The sequence below is a fragment of the Acanthopagrus latus genome, chromosome 13, assembly GCF_904848185.1.
Source record: "Acanthopagrus latus isolate v.2019 chromosome 13, fAcaLat1.1, whole genome shotgun sequence".
NCBI classification, from domain to species: domain Eukaryota; kingdom Metazoa; phylum Chordata; class Actinopteri; order Spariformes; family Sparidae; genus Acanthopagrus; species Acanthopagrus latus.
Genome location: NC_051051.1, coordinates 9714837 through 9736413, shown reverse-complemented (window position 1 = coordinate 9736413; position 21577 = coordinate 9714837). Strand labels below are relative to the sequence as shown.

General features: G+C 42.6%; 2 protein-coding genes across 2 annotated transcripts; both read left to right on the top strand.

Moving 5' to 3' along the window:
- The first annotated feature begins 650 nt into the window (after nucleotides 1-650).
- On the top strand, nucleotides 651-8353 carry rskrb (ribosomal protein S6 kinase related b). The gene is made up of 13 exons (XM_037118448.1): nucleotides 651-1073; nucleotides 2885-3175; nucleotides 3260-3343; nucleotides 3588-3656; nucleotides 4707-4776; nucleotides 5594-5701; nucleotides 5943-5983; nucleotides 6494-6521; nucleotides 6822-6911; nucleotides 7067-7155; nucleotides 7384-7494; nucleotides 7580-7693; nucleotides 7776-8353. The coding sequence occupies exons 1-13, from the start codon at nucleotides 1044-1046 to the stop codon at nucleotides 8010-8012; spliced, it is 1362 nt and encodes a 453-aa protein (XP_036974343.1). The 5' UTR covers nucleotides 651-1043; the 3' UTR covers nucleotides 8013-8353.
- Nucleotides 8354-11004: 2651 nt separating this feature from the next.
- On the top strand, nucleotides 11005-20751 carry aldocb (aldolase C, fructose-bisphosphate, b). The gene is made up of 9 exons (XM_037120213.1): nucleotides 11005-11140; nucleotides 17195-17311; nucleotides 17610-17821; nucleotides 18364-18418; nucleotides 18519-18679; nucleotides 18806-18889; nucleotides 18981-19155; nucleotides 19356-19555; nucleotides 19649-20751. Exons 2-9 carry the CDS (start codon nucleotides 17200-17202, stop codon nucleotides 19739-19741), a joined length of 1092 nt encoding a protein of 363 aa, XP_036976108.1. The 5' UTR covers nucleotides 11005-11140; nucleotides 17195-17199; the 3' UTR covers nucleotides 19742-20751.
- The last annotated feature ends 826 nt before the right edge of the window (nucleotides 20752-21577 follow it).

The following is a 21577-nucleotide window of genomic DNA, read 5'->3' as shown; positions in this document are numbered from 1 at the left end:
ATGAGTTTAATCACATGGTAAATTGATGTCATTTCAAATCAATTTGGGATCTTGTATGTTTTTTATTCTGTTATTTATGCTTCAAAACAGTAGTTCTTCTTAATTGGTGGAAATGCGGTCAACAAAACTTGTGACTTTCGAATAGCATTGGTAGGTGGACAATGAATATTCATTTTTGTGTGAACTCTTTTTTTTTTTGATCATACCATTGAATAATTGCATAATTGTTTACTAGACAACCAGATCAAGTAAGGATTTAAAACATGAAGTTACTAAAGCCTAGTTTTCTTTCACTGGACTCCATTCTTCTTTTCTTCGGCCGCGCTTACAAACATGCATGACTTTACCTTTGCTTGCTGCCCTGTTGGGTTTCTGCTCTTAATATGATGTTGAGGCATCAGAAATTATGCATGCGCTGGTTTATTTTTAGAAAGGAGTGAACGGCAGAATTGAACGGAGAGGCCGGCTGAGGATGAATCACTCGGGGTTGCAGGAAGGCATCTATAGTTTCTCTGATGCGTGCAATGTGTTTGTCCCCTGCAGACTGAAAATAATAATAATAATTATAATAATAATAATAATAATAATAATAATAATAATAATAATAATAATAATAATCACGCTATACGAGGCCGGCCGTGCGTGATGATGCAGAGAAGAAGAAATCGTCAGTGATTTTTTTTTTTTTTTTGCAATCAGACTTCTGCGGATGGAATTTACAGAAAGCAGCAGGGGGAGCTGGACTCCGCCGCCAGGTTGCAGTCTCATTGGACGGCAGAAGCTGTGGGCGGATTTGCGCTGACGTTGCGTCGTACTCGGGATTAACTTGTTTTCATGTCGCCATATCTGTCACATTTCTTTTGCAGTGTATCGGTCCCCGTACAGAAACAGACACAGATCCATTAGTCCGCGTCTTCAGAACCTCGGATCGGTCTCCCCGTGTGTGAAACCGCGCATGAAACTGCGGACAGTCTCCCGTCAAGTGCCTGGATGTGGAGCAGGTGGTCGCGCTGAGGCTGCAGTGCTGATGTCCCGTCACACTGATGGGGGCCGACGGCAGTAAAAACAGGAAGGTGAGTTGACTTTAAAAAAAAACACAGGTGTGACGCACGGAGGAGGGGTGGAGGGATGGAGGAGGGGGGTTCCCTGTTTCCGCGGGACCATCTGGCTCCTGGAATCACCATAACAACGACGGTGCCATTTATGGATGACGGTGTTCTGACGCTTTATTTGGCAGCATGTTGACTAAAAGTGTGATCGAACCATATATTAGTGGTTAAGTAACACTCGATTATGTCAAAAAATGCTTTTTTTTTTTTTTTTTTAGACGGCATCCAAAGTACCTTTTAAGTGCTTTTACTTTGAAATCGAAATCGACAGGCTTCCGGCATTGACATTTAAAAATCTATTGGCAATAAACCACCTTCTGACAGACACAGTCCAAATGAAGTCCTGATGCAGTGTCTTGTCAGATGTCGCACTGATGGCAGCTCTCCCTGCTGAGTGGTGACCCTCCATGTGTCCCTTGATTCGGCTCGGATGATAATAGCATCCTGCATGGCTGATTGCACACATCTTGCTCCAGAGAGCATCAGATCTGTTGTGGAGCCCAGGGGAGGAGTGTGGCCCCAGTGACTGCTGATTGGATTTCCACCATGTATTTTATCTTCTCTCGCTCTCTCTCTCTCTCTCTCTCTCTCTCTCGCTCTCTCTGACTCTCTTTTTCTCTTGCTGAATGACAAATGAGAGCAGGGAGTGTTGAAGTGGGGTTTGCACGATGTTGCCAAGATGTTCATAGCTAGAGAAAGCAGCCTCCACTGAGACTACAGAGGCCCTACTACCCTGAATTTGACTTCTCATGCTGCAAATGCAATCACCCTTGTGCAGTGAGAAATCATTTGCAGATAAACAGAGCAGTTGCCTTTCTAAGTAAGGTCTCAAAGCCCCAGGCGATCCTGAGGAGCAAAGAAAAAACAGATTAACGCAAAATAAATCATAATGCGTGACTCATGGCGATTTCAGGCGTGAGATTTGTGCTGGTTGTATTATGAATTCCTGTTTAAAGGTTAACCAGTAAAGGAAAAGTTCCCAGAAACATGGAAATTCAGTCAGTTTCTTCTCACCTCCATGCTGATGGAAAGTCAGGTGGAGGTTTGCAGTCCACAAAACATCTCCGGAGCTTCACAGCAAAAAAATGATGCAGCATTCCGCTAAACAACTGAAGTCGATCGGGTTTGAATTTGAAAATGTAAAATAATAATCACCAGAATGTAGGAAAAGGATGCCAAAGATTTCGTGGGGGAGGAACCCTGCTTACATTTCGTCCTCCCCAATGTTGAAACAAAACCTACATCCTTGTCTACAGAGTTGGAAACAACAGCAGAGGAACCTGTGGTTGCACTCAACACCCCAGTCTGCATATGAAGCAATGCTTAGGCAACTTTTCCTGATAAAGTACTGAAGAGAAACAATTTTGTTTCAAAAGTCTGTATTTGTCCTGCATGGCTTATACTAGCACTGTTTGCTCTTGAGTCTGTGTAGAAGAAGGTTGCTTTTAGTAGTGCACGTACGCTTTGATAAATTGTTGATAGCTGTTCTTGCGTAAAACAGCCAAAACACTGTGTTCAGTGAACAGTCCCTGATTAACAGTGTTTTCCTGTCTGAGACTCTAGGAGGTGACATGCAGAATCACAATTAAGGTCCTTAAAGATCTTGGGTAGATTTTTTTTTCCAAATGTCTTCCAGCAAAACAGGACATGATCCATAATCATTCAAAGTAATAACTCTCCAGGGCCTTAAGCTATTTTTCTCCTTGTTAGACCTGCAGCAGCATCTAATAACCCGTTACCGTAACTGCTCTTCGATGCATCCCTCTTCACTGCAGAGGCCCGCTGAAAGGCAGGAGGATGAGGACTTCTCATCTGGATGGCGTGGATTCCTCTCCAGCATGGGTCTGTCCATCCCAGCAAGCATCTGTCGCCTGGCTCCACCTGCCCTGCGCCTGGGCCAGCGCCGGATGCTCCAAGGCAAGGCCCCCGAAATCCCGGAGCACGTCCTGAGGCTGGCCGGAGTGGGCCCGGACAGGCTCAGAGCAGAGTGGAGCCTGCCGGGGTTCATCGCCATGTTCCTGCCTGAATTCCCCCACAAAACTTTGCCTGGGCACGAACATTTTCAGGTAGGCATCAGTCCCAACACAGTCTTCAATACCGTGCAAGGCTCTGTGTGACTGGATTCAACTGTCCATTTTTCATTCGACCAGGTGTTGAGCTACATCGCCAAAGGTTCATTTGGGCCCATTCTGAAAGTAAAGGACAAGGCCAAACAGAGAACATATGCTGTCAAAGTGAGTCATTTTTTCATGATTATGGTATGCACAAATAAATGTACACAGTACGGAATGTTTTCTGTCCTCAAATGGATTTAAAGTACTTTTTAATTGTCAAAATTACCCTAAAGTCAGGACTTGACATTCAAACTAAAGGAGTGAAACAATGTATGAACAATGTTTTTTTTTTTTTTTTTGGCAGTTAATATGCTTACATACCTGTGTTGACTTGGTTCACCTCAGTGTTTATGTTGTCCAACAGGTTATACCTAAAGCTGAGATTATACGACTCGGGGTCTTGGAGCAGTCAAAAGAAGAAGTTATAGTCCAGGTAGGTGCTGAGAGCAGGCCTTGAAAATCATTACATGTTTTTAGAGAAAATAAAGGTCCAGTGTGAAGGAGCTGGAGGATGTTTTTGTTAGTGTGGCTTGAGTCTTTTATATCTTCAGAAGGAGTGGGTCCACCATGTTTCTACAGTAGCCTGGAGCAGACAAACCAAAGAGAGGGCCTTCGGAGGTTTTTGCATTTTAAGTGGCTATTGTTGGGGAGGGTGAAATGAGGAGTATTTCGCTGGCTGCAGTGTGCAACCCTCTACTAGATGCCACTAAATCCTACACACTGGACCTTTAATACATGCCTTTGCAAGGACATTGTTTTGGAAATAGTAATTAAAGCACCCTAATTTATCACTTTTCTGTATATCTGAGCATCCTGAGACACTTTTCATGCGATAATATTTTCCAAATTGTAACAGGTTATGATTTTCATGGTTTACTGACTAATCCATACCCACGCAGCTCTGATTGGTCAGCTCACACACACCTGTACCAGCACAGGCAACAACAACAGAGCATCTGCACTAAATCAATTTTTACATGCCAAACTATTCTTTTTTTAATGATGCAGATGTGTGACACGGTGACATAGTGTGATGTCACAGAAGTAAAGGCAGGTTTACTGACGAGGTGTTTCAGGAGCAGTGTTTCTGTGGGAGAGAGGAGCTTCTGCTGGTTCAGACTTTGACCTTTTTAACATTCAAGACCTTTTACATACACAGGAAACATGTATTAACTGAGGGAAAAGAAAAAAGCTAAAACGCAGAACAGGTCTCCTTTTAAAACTTCTATAAGAGAACAAAAAAATAACACAATATGCAAATGATGTATTGTTACACGTTGATGGAATGTATTCATATTACAGTATAAATTAAAAGCAGGTGAGACTGAAGCTTGTGCTGTGAATGGATTCCAAAAAGCGTCATTTTTAGTTCAACATATCTCAGAAAACTAGCTGGAAACCAGTGAACAATAAAAGTCGAGTTCTCTTTGATCGGTAGCCAGAACTGAGATTTTTCAGCTTGATCTTGGACCTTTGCCCGCAGCGTCAGGTTCGCCATCCGTTTGTCCACGACCTCCAGGACTGCTGGCAGACTCAGCGCCACCTCTACATTAGTGAGTCAGCTGGAGACCAGTGATCCGATCCAACCCAGAACCACAATCCAAAACCCCCTCACTCCACCTCTTCTCACCTCAACACTGGTAGCCTTGTCCAGCATCTACCCACAATCCCCAACCTAACTGAGTCTTTTGATTCTGGTCGTTTTACCTCCAGACTACAACCCAGCATCCCCGATCCACCACTGCCTGTGCATCCTGTACCATAGCTGCTTTGCCCCCTTTTTCCTCTTCCACCAGAACAGTTACCCTTTTTCCAAATCAGCCACTGACTCAGAAAGTGTGACCCAGTTTGTTTGCCTCCCCGCCCCCCTCCGTGAAAAGAGAGCATGTTTGCCCGGGGACCAGATGTTGAGCACTGCCACAGCTCGACCAGAACACACGTGCCATATACAGACGCTTAAAACAGTGAATCATCAATGAATCATTAGGAGAGAAATGTAGATATGGGGCATATTTGGAGTAAATCAAGACTATTTCAAGCCCTCCTGTTGTATGAAGAAGGGTGGCTATTTGAAGCCTTCATCTGCAGAAAAGACTGTGGTATCAATGGGTCAAAACTTTACACACAGAAAGGGATGATCTATTATTTTGATAGGGACACACATACCTATTCACACACTTTTTACCTTTAATTTTAAACTAAAGTAAGGGTCCTTTGTTCGATTTGTAGATAATTTTACACTGTCCTCACTTCCTCTTTTCTAATTTCCTTCACCAGTGTGTACTCCACATCCCACTGACCTTCCCTGTCTCTCCCACACCTCCCATCACATGACAGACGCATGATTTAATGCCGTCTCTGCTCCCACAGTGTGCGACTACTGTAGCACAGGAGACCTGTACACCTACTGGCAGATGATCGGTCAGTTCACAGAGGACACAGTGCGAGTGTTTGCAGCAGAGCTGGGATCTGCGCTCGGTGCGTATGCTACATCATGCTGACAGATGTGTTTAACCTACATACATATTGTACACCTGCACGCCTTCTCTGCTAAATATTCCAATTAGATCAGAGTTGTGTCCTGAACTGAAGGTACTTAACCGAAAGTAATTATAAAAAAGAGGTCTAATTAAAATGTGATGAGTTCTCAGGGGACGTCCCACATCAGTGAGGCAGTTTTCTTGAGTTTTGTCTGTTCTTCTTTGCTGGTTTGTTACAGGCTTTCTTCATGACTTTGGGGTCATCCACCGAGACGTGAAGGTGAGAGAGGGAGGCGAATCACAGAAAAATAGCAGAACATTCATTCAATAATGTAAAAAATAAATGTGTTTGTTAAAAAAAGAGGAGTACAGCTCAGCCCTTGATAAGTGAAAAAAATAAATCAGTTTATTTTCCCCCCAAACATTTTGCCCATCCAGGAGGAAGAAATCACCCAAATAACTGCCCTACTTACTGCACGTTTCATATGGACAGCAAACTCAGCAGTCTTTATGCATCGTCCACATTTTAGAAAGAAAATCTATTTCTGTTTTTATCTTGCTTAACATAAAAAACATTTGGCTTTAAACCTTAACAGATTGACTGCCTTATAACTTTGAAAGTTATCTACCAGGCTATTTATCAATCCTAATGCCTTTTCTTCTTTGTACTATTAAAATCCCCATCCTTGTTTGTAGAATAAAAAGTAAATAGTCAAAATCTGCAGCAAAACGCCTTTTCTTATTATATTATTTTTAATACTAATTCAGTCTTTTTGGCACTTTTTTGTAGATGGAAAACATCCTGTTGACCGACAACGGTGAGTAAAAGCGTGTCCCCAGCAGAGAGCAGCAGAGCTCTGGTACAGTCTGCAGGAGACTCACAGAACCTTCCAGAGAACATCCTGACTCTGCACAGCTGTCAGTCTGTACACATCAGTGCATCTGTACATCTGTTGGCACTGACAGGGAACAGCCATGGCATCCAATTACATCCTCTAATGAGATCAGATTATGTTGGGAATATTGTAATGTGTGGCACCAGTTGTAGCTGCGCGAGTAGCAAGAATCTGGATGTTGCCGTGTGCTTAATGACTGGAGAGAAAAATGGTCTGTTCTAGGACACCTCCGCCTGGCTGACTTTGGTTTGTCCCGCCGCCTTGAGAGAGGAGGACGAGCTTTTACCATCTGTGGAACCATCCAATACATGGGTGAGAAATACATCCACCCACATCCACCTCTGTAGCTATTCCCACAAGACTGCATTTTGTGCATTGTCCAAATATATTAAAGTAAAGAATTAATATTTAAATGTACAAATATGTAGTGCATCCTGTGTCGTGAGTGTGCTCTGTCTGCTCTGCAGCCCCCGAAGTGCTGAGCGGTGGACCCTACAACCATGCAGCTGATTGGTGGTCGCTGGGGATTCTGCTTTTCTCATTGGTTACTGGGAAGGTGATGTCTTGTTGCTCTTGTGTCTTGCATGAAAAGCAGATATGACTCGCAGTGACTCCCTCAGTGACGTAGCTGTGCGTAAATCTTGCTGTTAATGGAGTGTGTGAAATACTTCATGGAGTCATTTTTACATATTACATATGTTATATGCTTTCTGAAATTGTGCTATTAAAATGTTTAACATTTGGCTTTCTCGAAGCTGAAACACCTTGAATTTTCTCTCCTCAGTTCCCTGTGCCTCCCGAATCAGACCACTGCAGTATGCTGAGGAAAGTGAGGAGTTTTCCTTATGAAATGCCCCTCAGCTTCAGCCCCCCACTGGCCTTGTTAATAACTGAGGTAATCACACAAAATCTAATAAAATTGTTCCCAAACATGCAACTACTTTGAAGTCATATCACGACATACATGTTTCTCTGTCCAGCTTTTGTGCAAGACCCCCACCCGCCGACTGAGAACCCTCGAGCGTTTCAAGCGCCAAACCTTCTTCCGTGGAACAACGTTTGACCTCGCCCTACTGCAGCGCCAGCCCGTGGAGGTAACGGATGGTTGTTTCTTGCTCAAACACAAGACAAGATCATTGGGAGAAGCTAAAGTTATGTTTCCTCTTCGCTGTCCAGGTGATCCTGGAGCTGAGGGAGCGACCGGACCGAGCTGCCAAAGCCCGACGAGGCCTCACATTGTCCCTGCAGCCCCTCAAGGGCTTCGACTACGACTCGTTCCTCAGCCCCCCCGCCACACCGGACACACAGCTGGATGCCGGGGCGCACACTCACACAGCGGTGCCGCTGCCGGGCCCGGCACGCCCACTGCAGGCTGCTCAGGAAAAAGGCCCACGCAGGGAAGTGTTTGTGTGACAAACAGACTGTGAGTTTACAGTGAGGCCTAAATGTATGTGTCACTGCACACTTGTTCACCCTGACACACAGTGGTGCGCCTTCTAAAATGTCTTATTTGGTAAAATAGCTGATTACAAATCAATTGGATTATTAGTTAAGAAAGGAATTAGTTATTCAAGTAAAGAACACCACGTCCCAACTAGTATTGGCCAGTTTTACGGGTTTTAGTGATGCACTGGACACCTTCTTTTTTTTTTTTTTTTGGTTTTTGTTACTTGTTTGCCTTCCTCAGCCGTTTCAAAGCCTGCTGTGATTGCTCAACCGTTGTGCAAGACAGATTACACTTCATAGTGTTCACCTATCAAATCACCCCACATGGAAAAAGTCATGCTAGTTGAAGATAATGCACTGAATTTCTTTCCTCTTCTTTTTTTAACAACAAGTTATAAATAGATAAGTAGAATCCAACCAAACTCCTTCAACAGAATGAGTGTATTTCTGCGCTTTTGCCTGAACGTCGAAAGAAACTCCTTGCCTCGCCTGATCTTTACTATATAACCTGCTCTGCACCTTTATTAGCGCTGTGATATGACCTTTCCCAACTTAAGTTCTGTAGCAGCAGATATGTCTCTCCTTCTAAAAAAATCATGCAAGCATCATGACATCAGATCAAGACATGTGCGCCTTCAGTTTGAATCATTTACAAATAACCTGCGACTCAGGGGAGAACACGCCAGTTTTCTCAAGTTAGCCTTGAATTTGACTCTGAGACGGCACCCAGCTGTACGCTACCTGAGCTGGGACTGTAAGGGTTGAATGAACAACAGTATTGTTTACCTCCTGTCAACATTTTGATAGATACAGGGCTTTTTCTATTGTCCAAGGCTGCCGTTACCCGAGCCAGTAATCGTACCCTCATGCACTTACCTGATCATCAGATTATACTATGATTTTGCGAAATACGCCCCAACGTGTAACCCAGAATGCCTCACGTGTGTCACCCTGAGCTTGTTTTTTGTCACACACACACAAAAAAAAGAAATGCTTATTTATAAATTCCTCTTTATAAAGTTTCTATGAAGATTTTGGACGCTATGTGATGTTATATGTCATGTTACAATGTATTTTTGTAATCATCCTGTACCACAGATGGGATATTAAACTCTTACTGTACAGCCATCTGCTCTTTTGTCGTCCATTTGAGATGTGAAATACTAAAATAGTTTTCAACATGTCACTCAGTGAACAGAAAATCATCATTGCTTCACTTTTCCTATCAGCCACACCACTGTGTTTCTACAGAAATATAGCATGCCTGTGTTCGGTGAAGAAACTACATTTTGTTAGGTATCCAGCACTGCCAATTTATTTTAAGCATGTGCCTAAGTCTTCTGCAGTAAACTGAACCAAGATAAGTTAGGTTTGACTTTTATCAATACCAAAGGTAATTCTGCTAAAAAAAAAAAAAAAAACACAACAAGAAGTGAAATTTCACCTTGACCCACTTTAACAATAAAATGCTGCTTAGGTGTTAATAAACCAGTAATCTAATCATATAATTATAGTTATTTGGCACTCACAGCAGCCATTTTGCCTGCTGTAGGTTGCTTTCATTTGCTTTGATTTGACTAGGTTGCAGACATGTGGACTGGAGTCGACAAGAGTCACTGTGTTGATGACTTGTAACTTGACTTGGCAGAAAAATTAATGACTTAAGACTCCACTTGGACTTGACTTGACTTGAGACATCATGACTTGAATGAAAAAATAGAGTATTCCTATTTCTACCTTGGTAAGAATTGGAGTATTTCTCTCGCCACTCACAGAATCACAGTCTGAGATCCACATTAGTTTGTTATATTCCAAGTCTGTATAAACAAAAAATCACAGTCTTTTATATCAACACACATATTTGAGACCTTGATATGCAGCACAAATACAGCTGTCTCGTCTCCATGTAGCATAGATGGGTGTTCATGAAAAGGTCTGTTGTGGAAATTCACTGAAGCCAGTGATTGGTATCTGTTTTTTTGTTTTTTTTTAATTTGCAGCTTTAAACATCAACAGGATGTAGATGTCGCTACAAAAATCTCTAAAGTACAGACAGACATCAATACTAAACCCCAGTAACCTTTGGAATAGATCGGATGGTCCATTAGCTCCCAAAAAAACTGCATATCAGGCTACTGGACTCTCTAGGTCCTAGTTCATTTCAGTCTCTGCGTAAGAGTTATGAAACCAAATCAGATTTTTCCCTCAAAAATCTCTGCAGGTCAGAGGCAGCAGCTTGTTGTGACACCTCTACAGGTGTTAATCTCCTTTTCACAACATTTAATGATATTGAATTTTTTCATTGATCACACAGGCCTGTCCTCGGTCAACATAATAAGCTTTAGAGCTGCAACGATTAGTCTTAAATTAAAGGCCATCTGTTTTGATATTCAGTTTATCATTTCAGTCATTTTTTCAAGCAAACATTGCTGATTTCAGCTTCTTAAATGTGAGGATTTGCTACGTTTCTTTGCCATTTATGAGTCTATGATTAGAGTCTTTGGGTTTCGGACTGTTGGATGAAAGAAGCAACCTGAAGACGTTCTTCTGGGATCTGGGAAATTGTGATGGGCATTTAAACATGAAAATTGGTTTATTGAAATAAATGATAATAGTTGCAGGCCAAATAAATATCTGCTATACCCAAGCAATCTTTTATGGATTCTGTGTATTGGGATCCCTCCTTTCTTGCACAAATAAATGGCAAACCTTGAGGTCTCATATATAAATTCCTTTGATTAGCACGAAGTAGTGAGGATAAATGTGAGTACTGGTTTTGTATGATAATCAAATAGCCCTTCATCACTGGATTAAGCTTTCATCTGCGAACAAAAAAAAACAAAAAAAACCTGTGGATCTAAAAGTTTCCTACAAAGATGCAGAATCATGCTGCATGATGCGAGCTACGATGCGCTCCCGCGCATGCGCGTTGGCCTCCGGCGTCATCTGTCACGTGACGCAGTGGTCTGACTCCGCCCCCGGCTCGAGGGTTTTGTAAAGGGTCACGTTGCGCTGCAGCAGTGAAACAGGAGACTCCTCCGCATCCTCAGCACCCAGCACACCTGCCCTACGCGCGCCCAGACACCCATCAGCAGGTAAGAATAAACCCTCGTCTGATAGGTACGACGAGTCCAGACACTCTCCGTGCGTTATTGATCATTAATAGATAGATATTAATAAAAAAAAAATGATGGGAGTGTGATGATGCTCTTCATCTCCTAAAGCTAACTTTTCTTCCTAGCTTGTTAGCCACGAATTAAAATAAACTCGTCAGTGCTCGCGAGCCGTCGTGTGCTTTGACAGAAAAAAATAAAATGTTCCTTCCTGGAGGAATTTTTATTTTAAAGTTGCATATTTCAGCCCATCGTCGAAAATACGCAACAGGAAGGGCGTAAATAAGGTGACCTTCAGTGATGTCAGTGGACAGAGAAGCGCCTGTTGCTTCTGCTTTCAGTTAAAAATCGACACACCTTCTTATTTTATATGTCTCAATTGAGTAAACGATGGTGAGTAATCCGAATGGTAGCAGTGTCAGTATCCTGTCAGTGTGTATCTGTGTCCGAGCACGTAGACCTCCTCTGATGTGACGGAGGAGGGGCTGCCGGAGGAGGAGTCGACCGAACGTGCGATTAATATACATTAAAAAACATACATATACAATCAGACTTGCACTAAAACATATTTTAATTCAGCTTATGTTCACTACAGGGCTAAAATGATTGACTCTTTGGTCAAATGGCAGAATAACGGACAAGTCTCTTTTTTAAGCAAATAAAGCCCTAAAAATCTTTTATCAGATTCTGTATGTTTCATCGTGTCATCTGATCTAAACTGAATATATTTGCGTTTTTGTCTGTTGGTCACACTAAAAAAAGTCAATTTAATATGCCGGCGTGTGCTTTGAGAAGATTATAATTTCTGGTATTTTTGGGGGCACATTCAGTAGATTAAGCTCAGGAAATATTTCCATTTTAAGGAAATCCATAAAGCTTTATGTTTATTTTCATGAATCCTTTGTTGTACAATGTGTCAGAATGTAAGTGAAAAATGCAAAAAAAAAAAAAATTACTTGGTTATCATAATAATTTTTGATAAACATTCTTTCAATCAACCGATCACTTGACTAAAAGATTAAACATATGGGTGTCCATACATGAATGTTGGCAGATGAATTATGAATCCAGACTGGATATAAATCTCCTAAACATATCACTAGAACATAGTGTACCTAACGTGTATCTTGTTTAGCTTAATAATAATTAGTCACAGTTTTAGATCAGCAGGTCGTACTATAGTCCTTCATTTTTTCTCCTTTTAACCATAATCATCTGTTTTCCCTCTTTATGCACATTGACACCCCAAAATGTTTTCAACTTATATATTTTTTTTCAACACATATTTAAAAAAAAAACCAAATAGTTCAGTTTATCAGCGTTTAAGAGACAGGTGTCATCTGATGTGTAATCCACACATTTTCACCAGTGTCAACATTGCTCTTAACTGTAATGCACGCAGCCTTGACGTCTGCCATTCGCTCTTGTATCAGAGCACTGAATGGGAAACAGTGCTCCTGCAAGCACTGCTGGATCAAGGCCTGCAGATAGAAACAACCCAAACACAGTGACGTGCATCAGTGCCGAGGCCACTCGCCCGTCTGGTAACAAAACGCAGCACACCAAGCCGGCTTTTTACCTTTGGCTAGTGCGCATGCAGCTTGCAATGTAGAGAACATAGCAAGGTTGGGAAGCCTCCAGGTGATCATGATGATGCGAGGAAACAACACGCCCATATCCTACTTATAATACTGGCTGTAATAGAGTTGCCAGCTTGAGTTTAGTCCCTGCTTACAGCCTTATACTAGACAGCATAGTATGCAAGCTTCATATATTGTTATATATGATATGTTATAGTTAAATGCTTCATTACAGCTTGTTTAAAAAAAAAGAAAAATCAGCTGCAGCCTGATTGCTATAGATCTAGATGTACTCTTGGATAAAGTTTGATGTTCATGTATGTGTGATCTGTAACTGCATCCCGGGTGGGTAAGTGAGCCTGCGCAGCATCACTTCCCACAGATGGGGATTGATTGACTGCTGTAGCGTGAAGAGCACAGCGTGAGGTCTGCTCCAATCACGCAGTCCTCACTGAAGTCCATAGAAGCAACAGATACGTGATGTCTCAGTTGAAAATAGGTTTTGCTTTAATTAGGGTCCAATTAAACCTAAATTAAATTGTTGCTTCACAACAGTCACTTTCATCCGAGTGGTTTAAATGTGATCATCATGATTGCTGTGTGCTGCATTTGGCTTAACATACAGAAGATCACAGCTTTGAGCGGTCCTGCATGACGCCACAGGAGGGAGTGGGCCGTTGCATCTTGATGTCGCAGTGCAGAAATCGGGTTTTACCTTACTGAAGCTGACCACTGTGCAACAGGCTGCCATGAAGATCACTAAGAGATGTCTCTCTACCACATCTCTTACGAATTTCTCAACGTCACCCTGTTACAACTGCCTCATTTTCATGAAAACAATTCTAAAATAGCTTCTTTTTTTAATAACCAATCCAAAAATATGCTGCCTGCCTGTCATCGTGAAGTGCATTATGAAAGCTATTTTTGTCTAATCGTTCCGTGACGTCCCTCATCAGAAGGTAACCTCTAGACACTGAACCACACTGTTTGGAAGATCAAGTGATGTGGTCAGCATGTGATATTAGCATCAGAAGTTTGCTTCTCCAGATCAAGTCAAAGTGACATTTTTTTCCACAGAGAGCATTTTGCAGATAAGGAAGATGATTGTTCAAGCAGGCATTTCAGTGTTTGTGCTGCTGAAGTGCCCTTGAGCAAACAAATTAATGTTTAAATGTTGGAAACAAGGTTAATGATCAGATTTGAAAGATCTGCTGGTTACAAAAAAGTTTACTAATATAACATTTACTAATATAAAAAAGTTTTAAAAAAAGGGGCAGTATCAGCATACAAAATGAATCTAACCCCAAAGGAAATTTGTTAGCAGTGACTGAAGCATCTCATTTGGTTATCGCTGCAGTTACTGTTAAGGTTAAACATCAGTTTTATCATAATTTTTCCTGATGTTAGTCAAGGTGCTTATTTAAGTCGAGGTGGGGCGTCTCCACTACAGAAAAAAAGAGACTTGTGTGCTGGAAATGAATAAACATTAGAGCACTCACTGTTACCGCAGAGGAGCTCGGTGCTGAAGTGTGAAGCCAGTTCAAGAGCTTTCAGCATGGTTCTATAATGGACCATCAAAGATCGACTCCTCATCCTGGACCAGATCAGCTTCTTCAGGCATGTGATCAGACTAAGAAATAATGAACCTAAAATGACAACGATCCTCCATTTTGTTCCCAAAATGGAGCTGTCCAGACAGTTTCCCTGTACGATGTGTTCCCACCAGGTCTTTCACAGCTGTCACCAGATTGGAGTGGCTGTGTGATGAAGGGAAGCTTAATTTTCAGTGCATGCAGGATTTAGAAAAAAACAAAACAATTTTGTTTCTCGGGTTTCTGTGAAGCAGTGGTTCTGAACTAATTGAGGAAACGAAGTCCAGAGCAGGATACTTGCAGAAGGCTTACTAGTTTCATTAAAAGCAAAAACTCTCCTTCAAATTGAGCTCGATAGATTACTTTATTTTAATTTGACACATCTGTGGTGTTAAGGCCTGCAGCAGGTGGTGATTACTGAGCGTGCAACACAAACTGGAGTGCCGTGTTCTTAAGTTCCCATTGGATGAGGAACGTTTCCTAGAGACACGTAAGCAGCAGCCGATACTAAAATAGAAGACACTGATATCAGTGTCTCCTGGGTTTGTAAATGGAAATTCTGAAATTAAATGACACTGAGTTGTCTTCTGAATTTTTTTTTTCTTTTTTGGCTCAACAATAACTGAGACCAAATGTAGGTCAGGTAAGACAGTGTACAGTCACCTGACAGTGTTGCTGCAACAATATATAACAGTAGTGACAAATTTAACCTTTACCTGCAAAATAGGGGGTCAAGAACGGAGCGTCGTTCTTTGATTTTGATGCAGCAAAATACAACATCCACACTTAATATATGATATAATAATATATTTTGTTCATAATAGCTGCCATGACATCACAGCCTTGGTTATGTCATCTTGTTTGTTTATCCACTGGATTGATTCTCCCACCTAAAACAGCCTGCATTCAGAAGTAGAAGGGCGGAAATCTGGCTTTTCATCAGTGCTATCCAACCCTGCTGCAGGCTGGTCATATGTCAGAGGCAGGTCTCACACACACATAGAAGGGCTTTGTCCTTCAAGGTCATAAGATACATGATCGTTGTTGTTTTTGTTCAGAAAAGCTCACGTTTGGTAAGATCTCACGCTGCCCTGCAAGCTATTTTGCAATGTTTTCCCGGCAGAAACCCAAACAAACCAGGCCCAGAGAAAATGTATTGTTGCAGCACGCATGTGCTTTTACAAAAGATAGCAGGTATTTGCTGAGCATGAGTTTTGTCTCACACATCATGTCTGCGCCCATAGGTTGGCCTTTTATCAAGTGTAAATACCCTCTCTTATTCACCAGAGAGGTCTGCATGCAGTCCCTCTCTGCATGGGGACATTTTGTACCCTGCAGGCCCGGCTGCCTTGATTTCACCTGCATGTAGAATTTTAACTCACAGCACCAAACCGGGCTCGACTTTTGTGCTATGGTAACTGCATACTGTTCGCATCGAGAGGCCTGTGTGTGTGCTTTAAAGGATGTTATCTCATAGGTTTAAGCTGAGGATTAACACAGAGGATATGGGTATGTCAGGCAGTGTCCGGCAAACCAGCCTCAGTTTGGAAGCCATTGGTCGTAAGAGGTTATTGAGCAATGCTAAACCTTATATATATATATATATTATATTATATTATATTAACTAATAGGTATCCTTGGGTGATAATTGAACTTAGTCTAATTAAAATCAGTAATATTAAGTGTGTTTGAACATTAGCTGTTTCTGTCCAGCTCTCTCCTGTGCAGCACGCACCTCGACACACAACTTACTGAAGCTTACCTCTGTGTAAGCTTCCATCTATCAAATCTATTGATCTGAATTTGATGCAGTATTGTGGCACGTGCTGGTGTACATGTCGAGCAAAGCTATAGGCAGTGACGTCACTCGCTGGGAGCAGCTTGGCAACCCATGCAGTGGACCAGAAAGGGAAGTCACAGCGTGTTCCCAGGCATTAGTGGGAGTGATGCGTCGTAGGGACGGGTGAAAATGGGAATTTACAAACCGATCTTGTGTGTGCGCAGCAGTAGATGCAGCAGCATGGCTCAGTGGGAGGTTTGAAGGACACCATATGAGGTGATAAAAATGTAGAAGCAAGCTGTGTATTCTTCAAAGCAACTGAATAAAAGGGCATGTATACTTGCTGGGAACAAAGAGTGACATAATGACATTAGAGGAAAACAGGAGAAGGGTTGCTGAGGAGGGAGAAACGAACCGTGCTGCATCCAGTCCTGCAGCTATAATGAAGACTGGCAGCAGAGTGTATATAGGAGCCCTGTTACATAATCGCTCTCTGTGTCTTCACTGTGATGGGATGGGGAGGGGAGGGGAGGGATTGCATAACCGCTTATTTACGGCAGAGCGAAGAAGGGAATAGCGGACAAAATAATCTGGTTTGAGGTGTGTGCGTGCACGTCAGCACATCGTACCTTTGAGTTCACACAGCCGGTGTGATTGCCATGATGAAGCTGTGTTTGGATTGTGGATGACAGGCACACAATGGCCGGTTATACCGAACAAGAACAGCTATTACTACCCTTTCTCTCAGGAAGCAGGAAGTACTTCTTTTGCCCACAGTCACTAGCTTCATCACATCTCTCTTCAACACACAGGCTGCTCTTGAATTGAGCAACATTAAGAGTCATCTTGTAGGAGTTTTTGTAAATTCCCCCATTCCTCCATCCCTCACTGAGACGAGCTTAGCGCAGCGACGAGGTAGCCATGATTCGGACAATAGAGGGACAAAAAAAAAACTGGGGCCAGTGCTGGGCAGTCGTCCAGGTTGACATACCGTGAAGCGAAGTGACCTCTCCATGGTTCTCTCTCTCTCTCTCTCTCTCTCTCTCTCTCTCTCTCTCTCTCTCTCTCTCTCTCTCCCTTTCAGCCACCATGACTCACCAGTACCCCGCACTGACTCCTGAGCAGAAGAAGGAGCTGCAGGACATCGCTCAGAGGATAGTAGCTCCAGGAAAGGGCATCCTTGCAGCCGATGAGTCCACCGGTATGCCATGTGTCATGTCATTAATGTTTCGTTTTTTCTGTATGCAAGTCAACTGCTCTGCAAGTTGTACTAGGGTAGTGCAGAAATATAAAAAAAATCATATATGCACATGGGATGGATTGTTTATGTACATTACATGCATGTAAACATGTAGATATATATACAGCATGCAGGATTTATATAACCAATTATGTAAAACGAGTGGAGTACATATTGACAGTGATGTACTGTATATTGACAGCGAGCTTGGAATGAAGATCTATATGTGTGTGTGTGTGTGTGTGTGTGTTGTCTACAGGCAGCATGGCGAAACGTTTCAACCCCATCGGGGTGGAGAACACAGAGGAGAACAGGCGTCGCTACCGCCAGCTGCTCTTCACAGCCGACCAGCGCATCGACAGCTGTATTGGCGGGGTCATCTTCTTCCACGAAACCTTGTACCAGAAGACAGACGACGGCACTCCATTCGCCAAGCTCATCAAAGACCGCGGCATGGTTGTCGGCATCAAGGTACACCGCTCAGCCTCGTTAAAACTCATATTTTCATCTCTGGGACATAGTGGATTTCATTCATTAAGGCAAACATTTCCAACATTTCTACAATTGCAGCCATTATCCCTCAACATTAAATCATTACCTGCTCTTAGCTATTAATTTCTAAACTTGAGTCTGTGAAGTTCAGCCTTATTTGGTGGCTGTTTGCTTTATGTGTCATCACAGACACAGTGTTGATATTACACTACAGCTAAGTATTTCACAGCAGAGAAAACCACAGTCATCATTTGCTTGGCTGGTAAAACTAGAAAAGGCTCCTGTACTGTATATGGAAACACAGACTTGTTGTCAGCATGTTTAGATACACACAGACCCACCCATAACAGCAGATCAGGTTGAGGGGAAAAACTGGGTGAAAGAGCTTTCAGGATGAATGCTCGGGAAAGTTTAGTTGGGACTTTGCATTGCTCCAGATAATCAAAAGCAAAATCGGTGCACTTGACTTGAGAAACTGAGAATACTTCTACATGTGCACCATTATTTTCTGTCTTTTTCAGGTGGACAAAGGTGTTGTGCCCCTTGCTGGAACAAATGGAGAGACCACCACTCAGGGTAGGAGGCGTTAGGAACACATGCACTCTCAAAACTCACAAAATTTAGTAGAACACCCTATCGTGTCGCCTCTGACTGAAGAGTTTGTGTGTGTGTGCAGGTCTGGACGGGCTGTCTGAGCGCTGCGCACAGTACAAGAAGGACGGTGCAGACTTTGCCAAGTGGCGCTGTGTGCTGAAGATCAGCGAGACCACTCCATCCGAGCTGGCCATCTTTGAGAATGCTAATGTTCTGGCACGATATGCTAGCATCTGTCAGCAGGTTAATGACCCTCGGTTTTTGTGTGATGATTTGAGGACACCATTTGGTATTACAACAAACTCATGTAGTGTGTCATTTATGAATATGAGAGTTTTCCTTTAACATTTACCTGGTAATTTCTCCTAGAATGGTATTGTTCCTATTGTGGAGCCTGAGATCCTTCCCGATGGAGACCATGACCTGAAGCGTTGCCAGTACATCTCTGAGAAGGTGAATGCACTAAATTTACTGTGATTAACACAGAGCACAAATCAATATATTTCACTTCACAATGGCATACAAATGTTTCTTGTGCTACTAGGTCCTAGCTGCAGTGTACAAGGCTCTGTCAGACCACCATGTGTACCTGGAAGGGACCCTGCTGAAGCCCAACATGGTCACAGCCGGACACTCCTGCCCCAACAAATACAGCAGCGAGGAAATCGCCATGGCTACCGTCACTGCCCTGCGCCGCACCGTGCCTCCTGCCGTCACAGGTCAGAGACAGAGAGACATGAGAAGTTACCTCTAATATCTTGCACTAGATGACTTTCTAAAATATATAATTCTAAAAATACCTATATATATATTCCATCTCTATTCATAGATTTGAAAGACTTAATTGTTCCATGAAAGCAGATTTAAACAAAAAGATGACATGTGTCTCTTCTTGTTTCTGTTTTTTTTTTCCCCTCAGGAGTGACATTCTTGTCAGGTGGCCAGTCTGAAGAAGAGGCCAGCGTGAACCTTAACGCCATTAACACCTGTCCGCTCGCCAAGCCTTGGGCCCTGACTTTCTCCTATGGCCGTGCCCTGCAGGCCTCCGCCCTGAACGCCTGGAGAGGAGAGCTGAGCAACGAGAAGGCCGCCACCGAGGAGTTCATCACACGTGCTGAGGTCAGACATCAGACACATCCTCGCAGAGTGAATGTAAACTGAAACTTGGTGCAGTGTTTTTCAGTTTGCCTTTTTTCTGTGTCTTTTCTTCAGGCAAACGGTAAGGCTGCACTCGGCAAGTACGAGTCTTCTGGATCTGGTGGCGCCGCTGGAAAGTCCCTCTACGTGGCTAACCATGCCTATTAAACATCTAACTACCACATTTAACTGTGGTCTTATTGTAGTCTTATATCTGCTCTGCTATCACCCCCTCACTCCTCCATCAATCACAGGCCTGCGCTGTCTACTGTACTTTAGAGTCGTCAGAGTTATTACAAAGATATTATTAGATATGTGTATTTAAAAACATAATGTGAAATTACTAAAGGGAACAGGCTTGGTTTTCCTTCTATTTAATCAAACAAATCAAGAGACAATTATGACTTAAGTGGAAAACTAATTTATGTGTCCGTAACAGTTCGAGGGCTCTAGAGACATGAAGTAAGAGGCTACAAACCTTTAACCACAGATCAAGATAATCAGTCAGTATTCAATTCATGCCTCTTCTTCACTCTAGTCTTGAGCCACTCCCAAGCAGGTCAGACCAGCATGCGTGTGTCGGTGTTACGCTTTTGTCAGACGCAGTGATTGCTCATCCTCAAAAACGCTATACTAACATCCTCCCTGACAGCGGGACCAACCGATTATCAGCGGCACGTCCGTTAAAGGACACGACGGCAAGAGTTGTTAAGATTCAGTGGATCTTTTCAGTGCTCGTACTTTCAGACAGATCCAGCAGAGGTCAGTAGACCACAACACACCAGGATTCATGCTAACGATTTCGTCTCTTAACCTTTCTGTTCACACGCTTCTGATCACCACTAATCCGCGGTACATCTTGTGCGTCTACTCTCAGTATAACATTAGCTTTCAAGTACATACAGTAATTAATGTATTCAGTTGTGTGAAGGTGTCGATATTATGTGATGCTTGTGTGTCATCCCCCTCCTGATTCCCCCCCCCCCAGCACACCCCCACAGGTAGAGGAGATGGTTTCTATAAACACTATGTGGACCAATAGGTGGGGTTAGCAGCGGGGAGGGAAGCAGTCACTGTGTTGGACTACTGTGATGTGTGTGATGTTAATATTGTTCTTGAAGCACTTGGTGTGTCAAATAGTGGAGAAAAATAAAATAAACTTGAAAAACTAGCAAAGATCTCTGTGTTTGAAATGGTTGCTGCTGTTTCTTATGGTGTCAATTCCATTAATTTCTCTTTGGATACTTTTTTATTCTGCATTTCAAACACTTCAACAGTCATGTTGTAACCTTCTTGCTTCATATGATATAGTGGTGTAAACCAAGTTCTTTCCCTATTCCCTGTTCATCCAGCCATCGTAGTTCTAGTAAGCTAAATATTGCAACCAGTATTACATTTTTGTGATCTAATGTTAGAATTGCACCAGCTAGTTTAATGTGGACTATATATATATAACATCCAGAAGAAGCAGATTGTGCAGGTGAGATCAGAAAACCCAGTTGGGTTTATAGAATGAATCTCACCTCCTTACTTCAATACAATTCAATTCTGAAAAAAGTCTTTTTTTTTTGCTCGGATGTATGTTTTGTAATACTGTTCCAATTGTCTGAAAACGATCATCCTTAATCACAATGCATAAACAAAATCCCCACCAACAAAACTCAGTATCCTGGATTGAAACCTCCAATAATCCCACACAAATGTATTTAAAGGTCATCATACAGGGCCACACAAGACCGCTAAATTCTGCAGCAGTAGCAGGCTTAAAGCTTAGGCCCTAAACTGACCAGTGCAAACCTGAGATCAGCTTGAGATATCATAAGTGAAAGAGCAGTGCCTTCCTTTTAATGCCAACACTAAGTGCCCTTGAGCAATGCCCTCAACGCCCAGCTGCTCCAGCAAAGCTGCTCAGAGTCAACGGCCCAAACTGTGGTTGTACTGGGTAGCTTTCACCTGCAGGACATACATCCTCCCTGGATAAATTAAGTTTAGTAAATTTTAAAA

What these genes read in the sequence shown, in the direction of transcription:
- rskrb (XM_037118448.1), top strand. Translation starts at nt 1,044, where the DNA reads ATGGGGGCCGACGGCAGTAAAAACAGGAAG. An exon ending in CTGGGCACGAACATTTTCAG is followed by an intron (nt 3,176 to 3,259) that starts GTAGGCATCAGT and finishes TCATTCGACCAG; the next exon opens with GTGTTGAGCTACATCGCCAA. An exon ending in AGAGAACATATGCTGTCAAA is followed by an intron (nt 3,344 to 3,587) that starts GTGAGTCATTTT and finishes GTTGTCCAACAG; the next exon opens with GTTATACCTAAAGCTGAGAT.
- aldocb (XM_037120213.1), top strand. Translation starts at nt 17,200, where the DNA reads ATGACTCACCAGTACCCCGCACTGACTCCTGAGCAGAAGAAGGAGCTG. An exon ending in TGGAGAGACCACCACTCAGG is followed by an intron (nt 18,419 to 18,518) that starts GTAGGAGGCGTT and finishes GTGTGTGTGCAG; the next exon opens with GTCTGGACGGGCTGTCTGAG. An exon ending in ATGCTAGCATCTGTCAGCAG is followed by an intron (nt 18,680 to 18,805) that starts GTTAATGACCCT and finishes AATTTCTCCTAG; the next exon opens with AATGGTATTGTTCCTATTGT.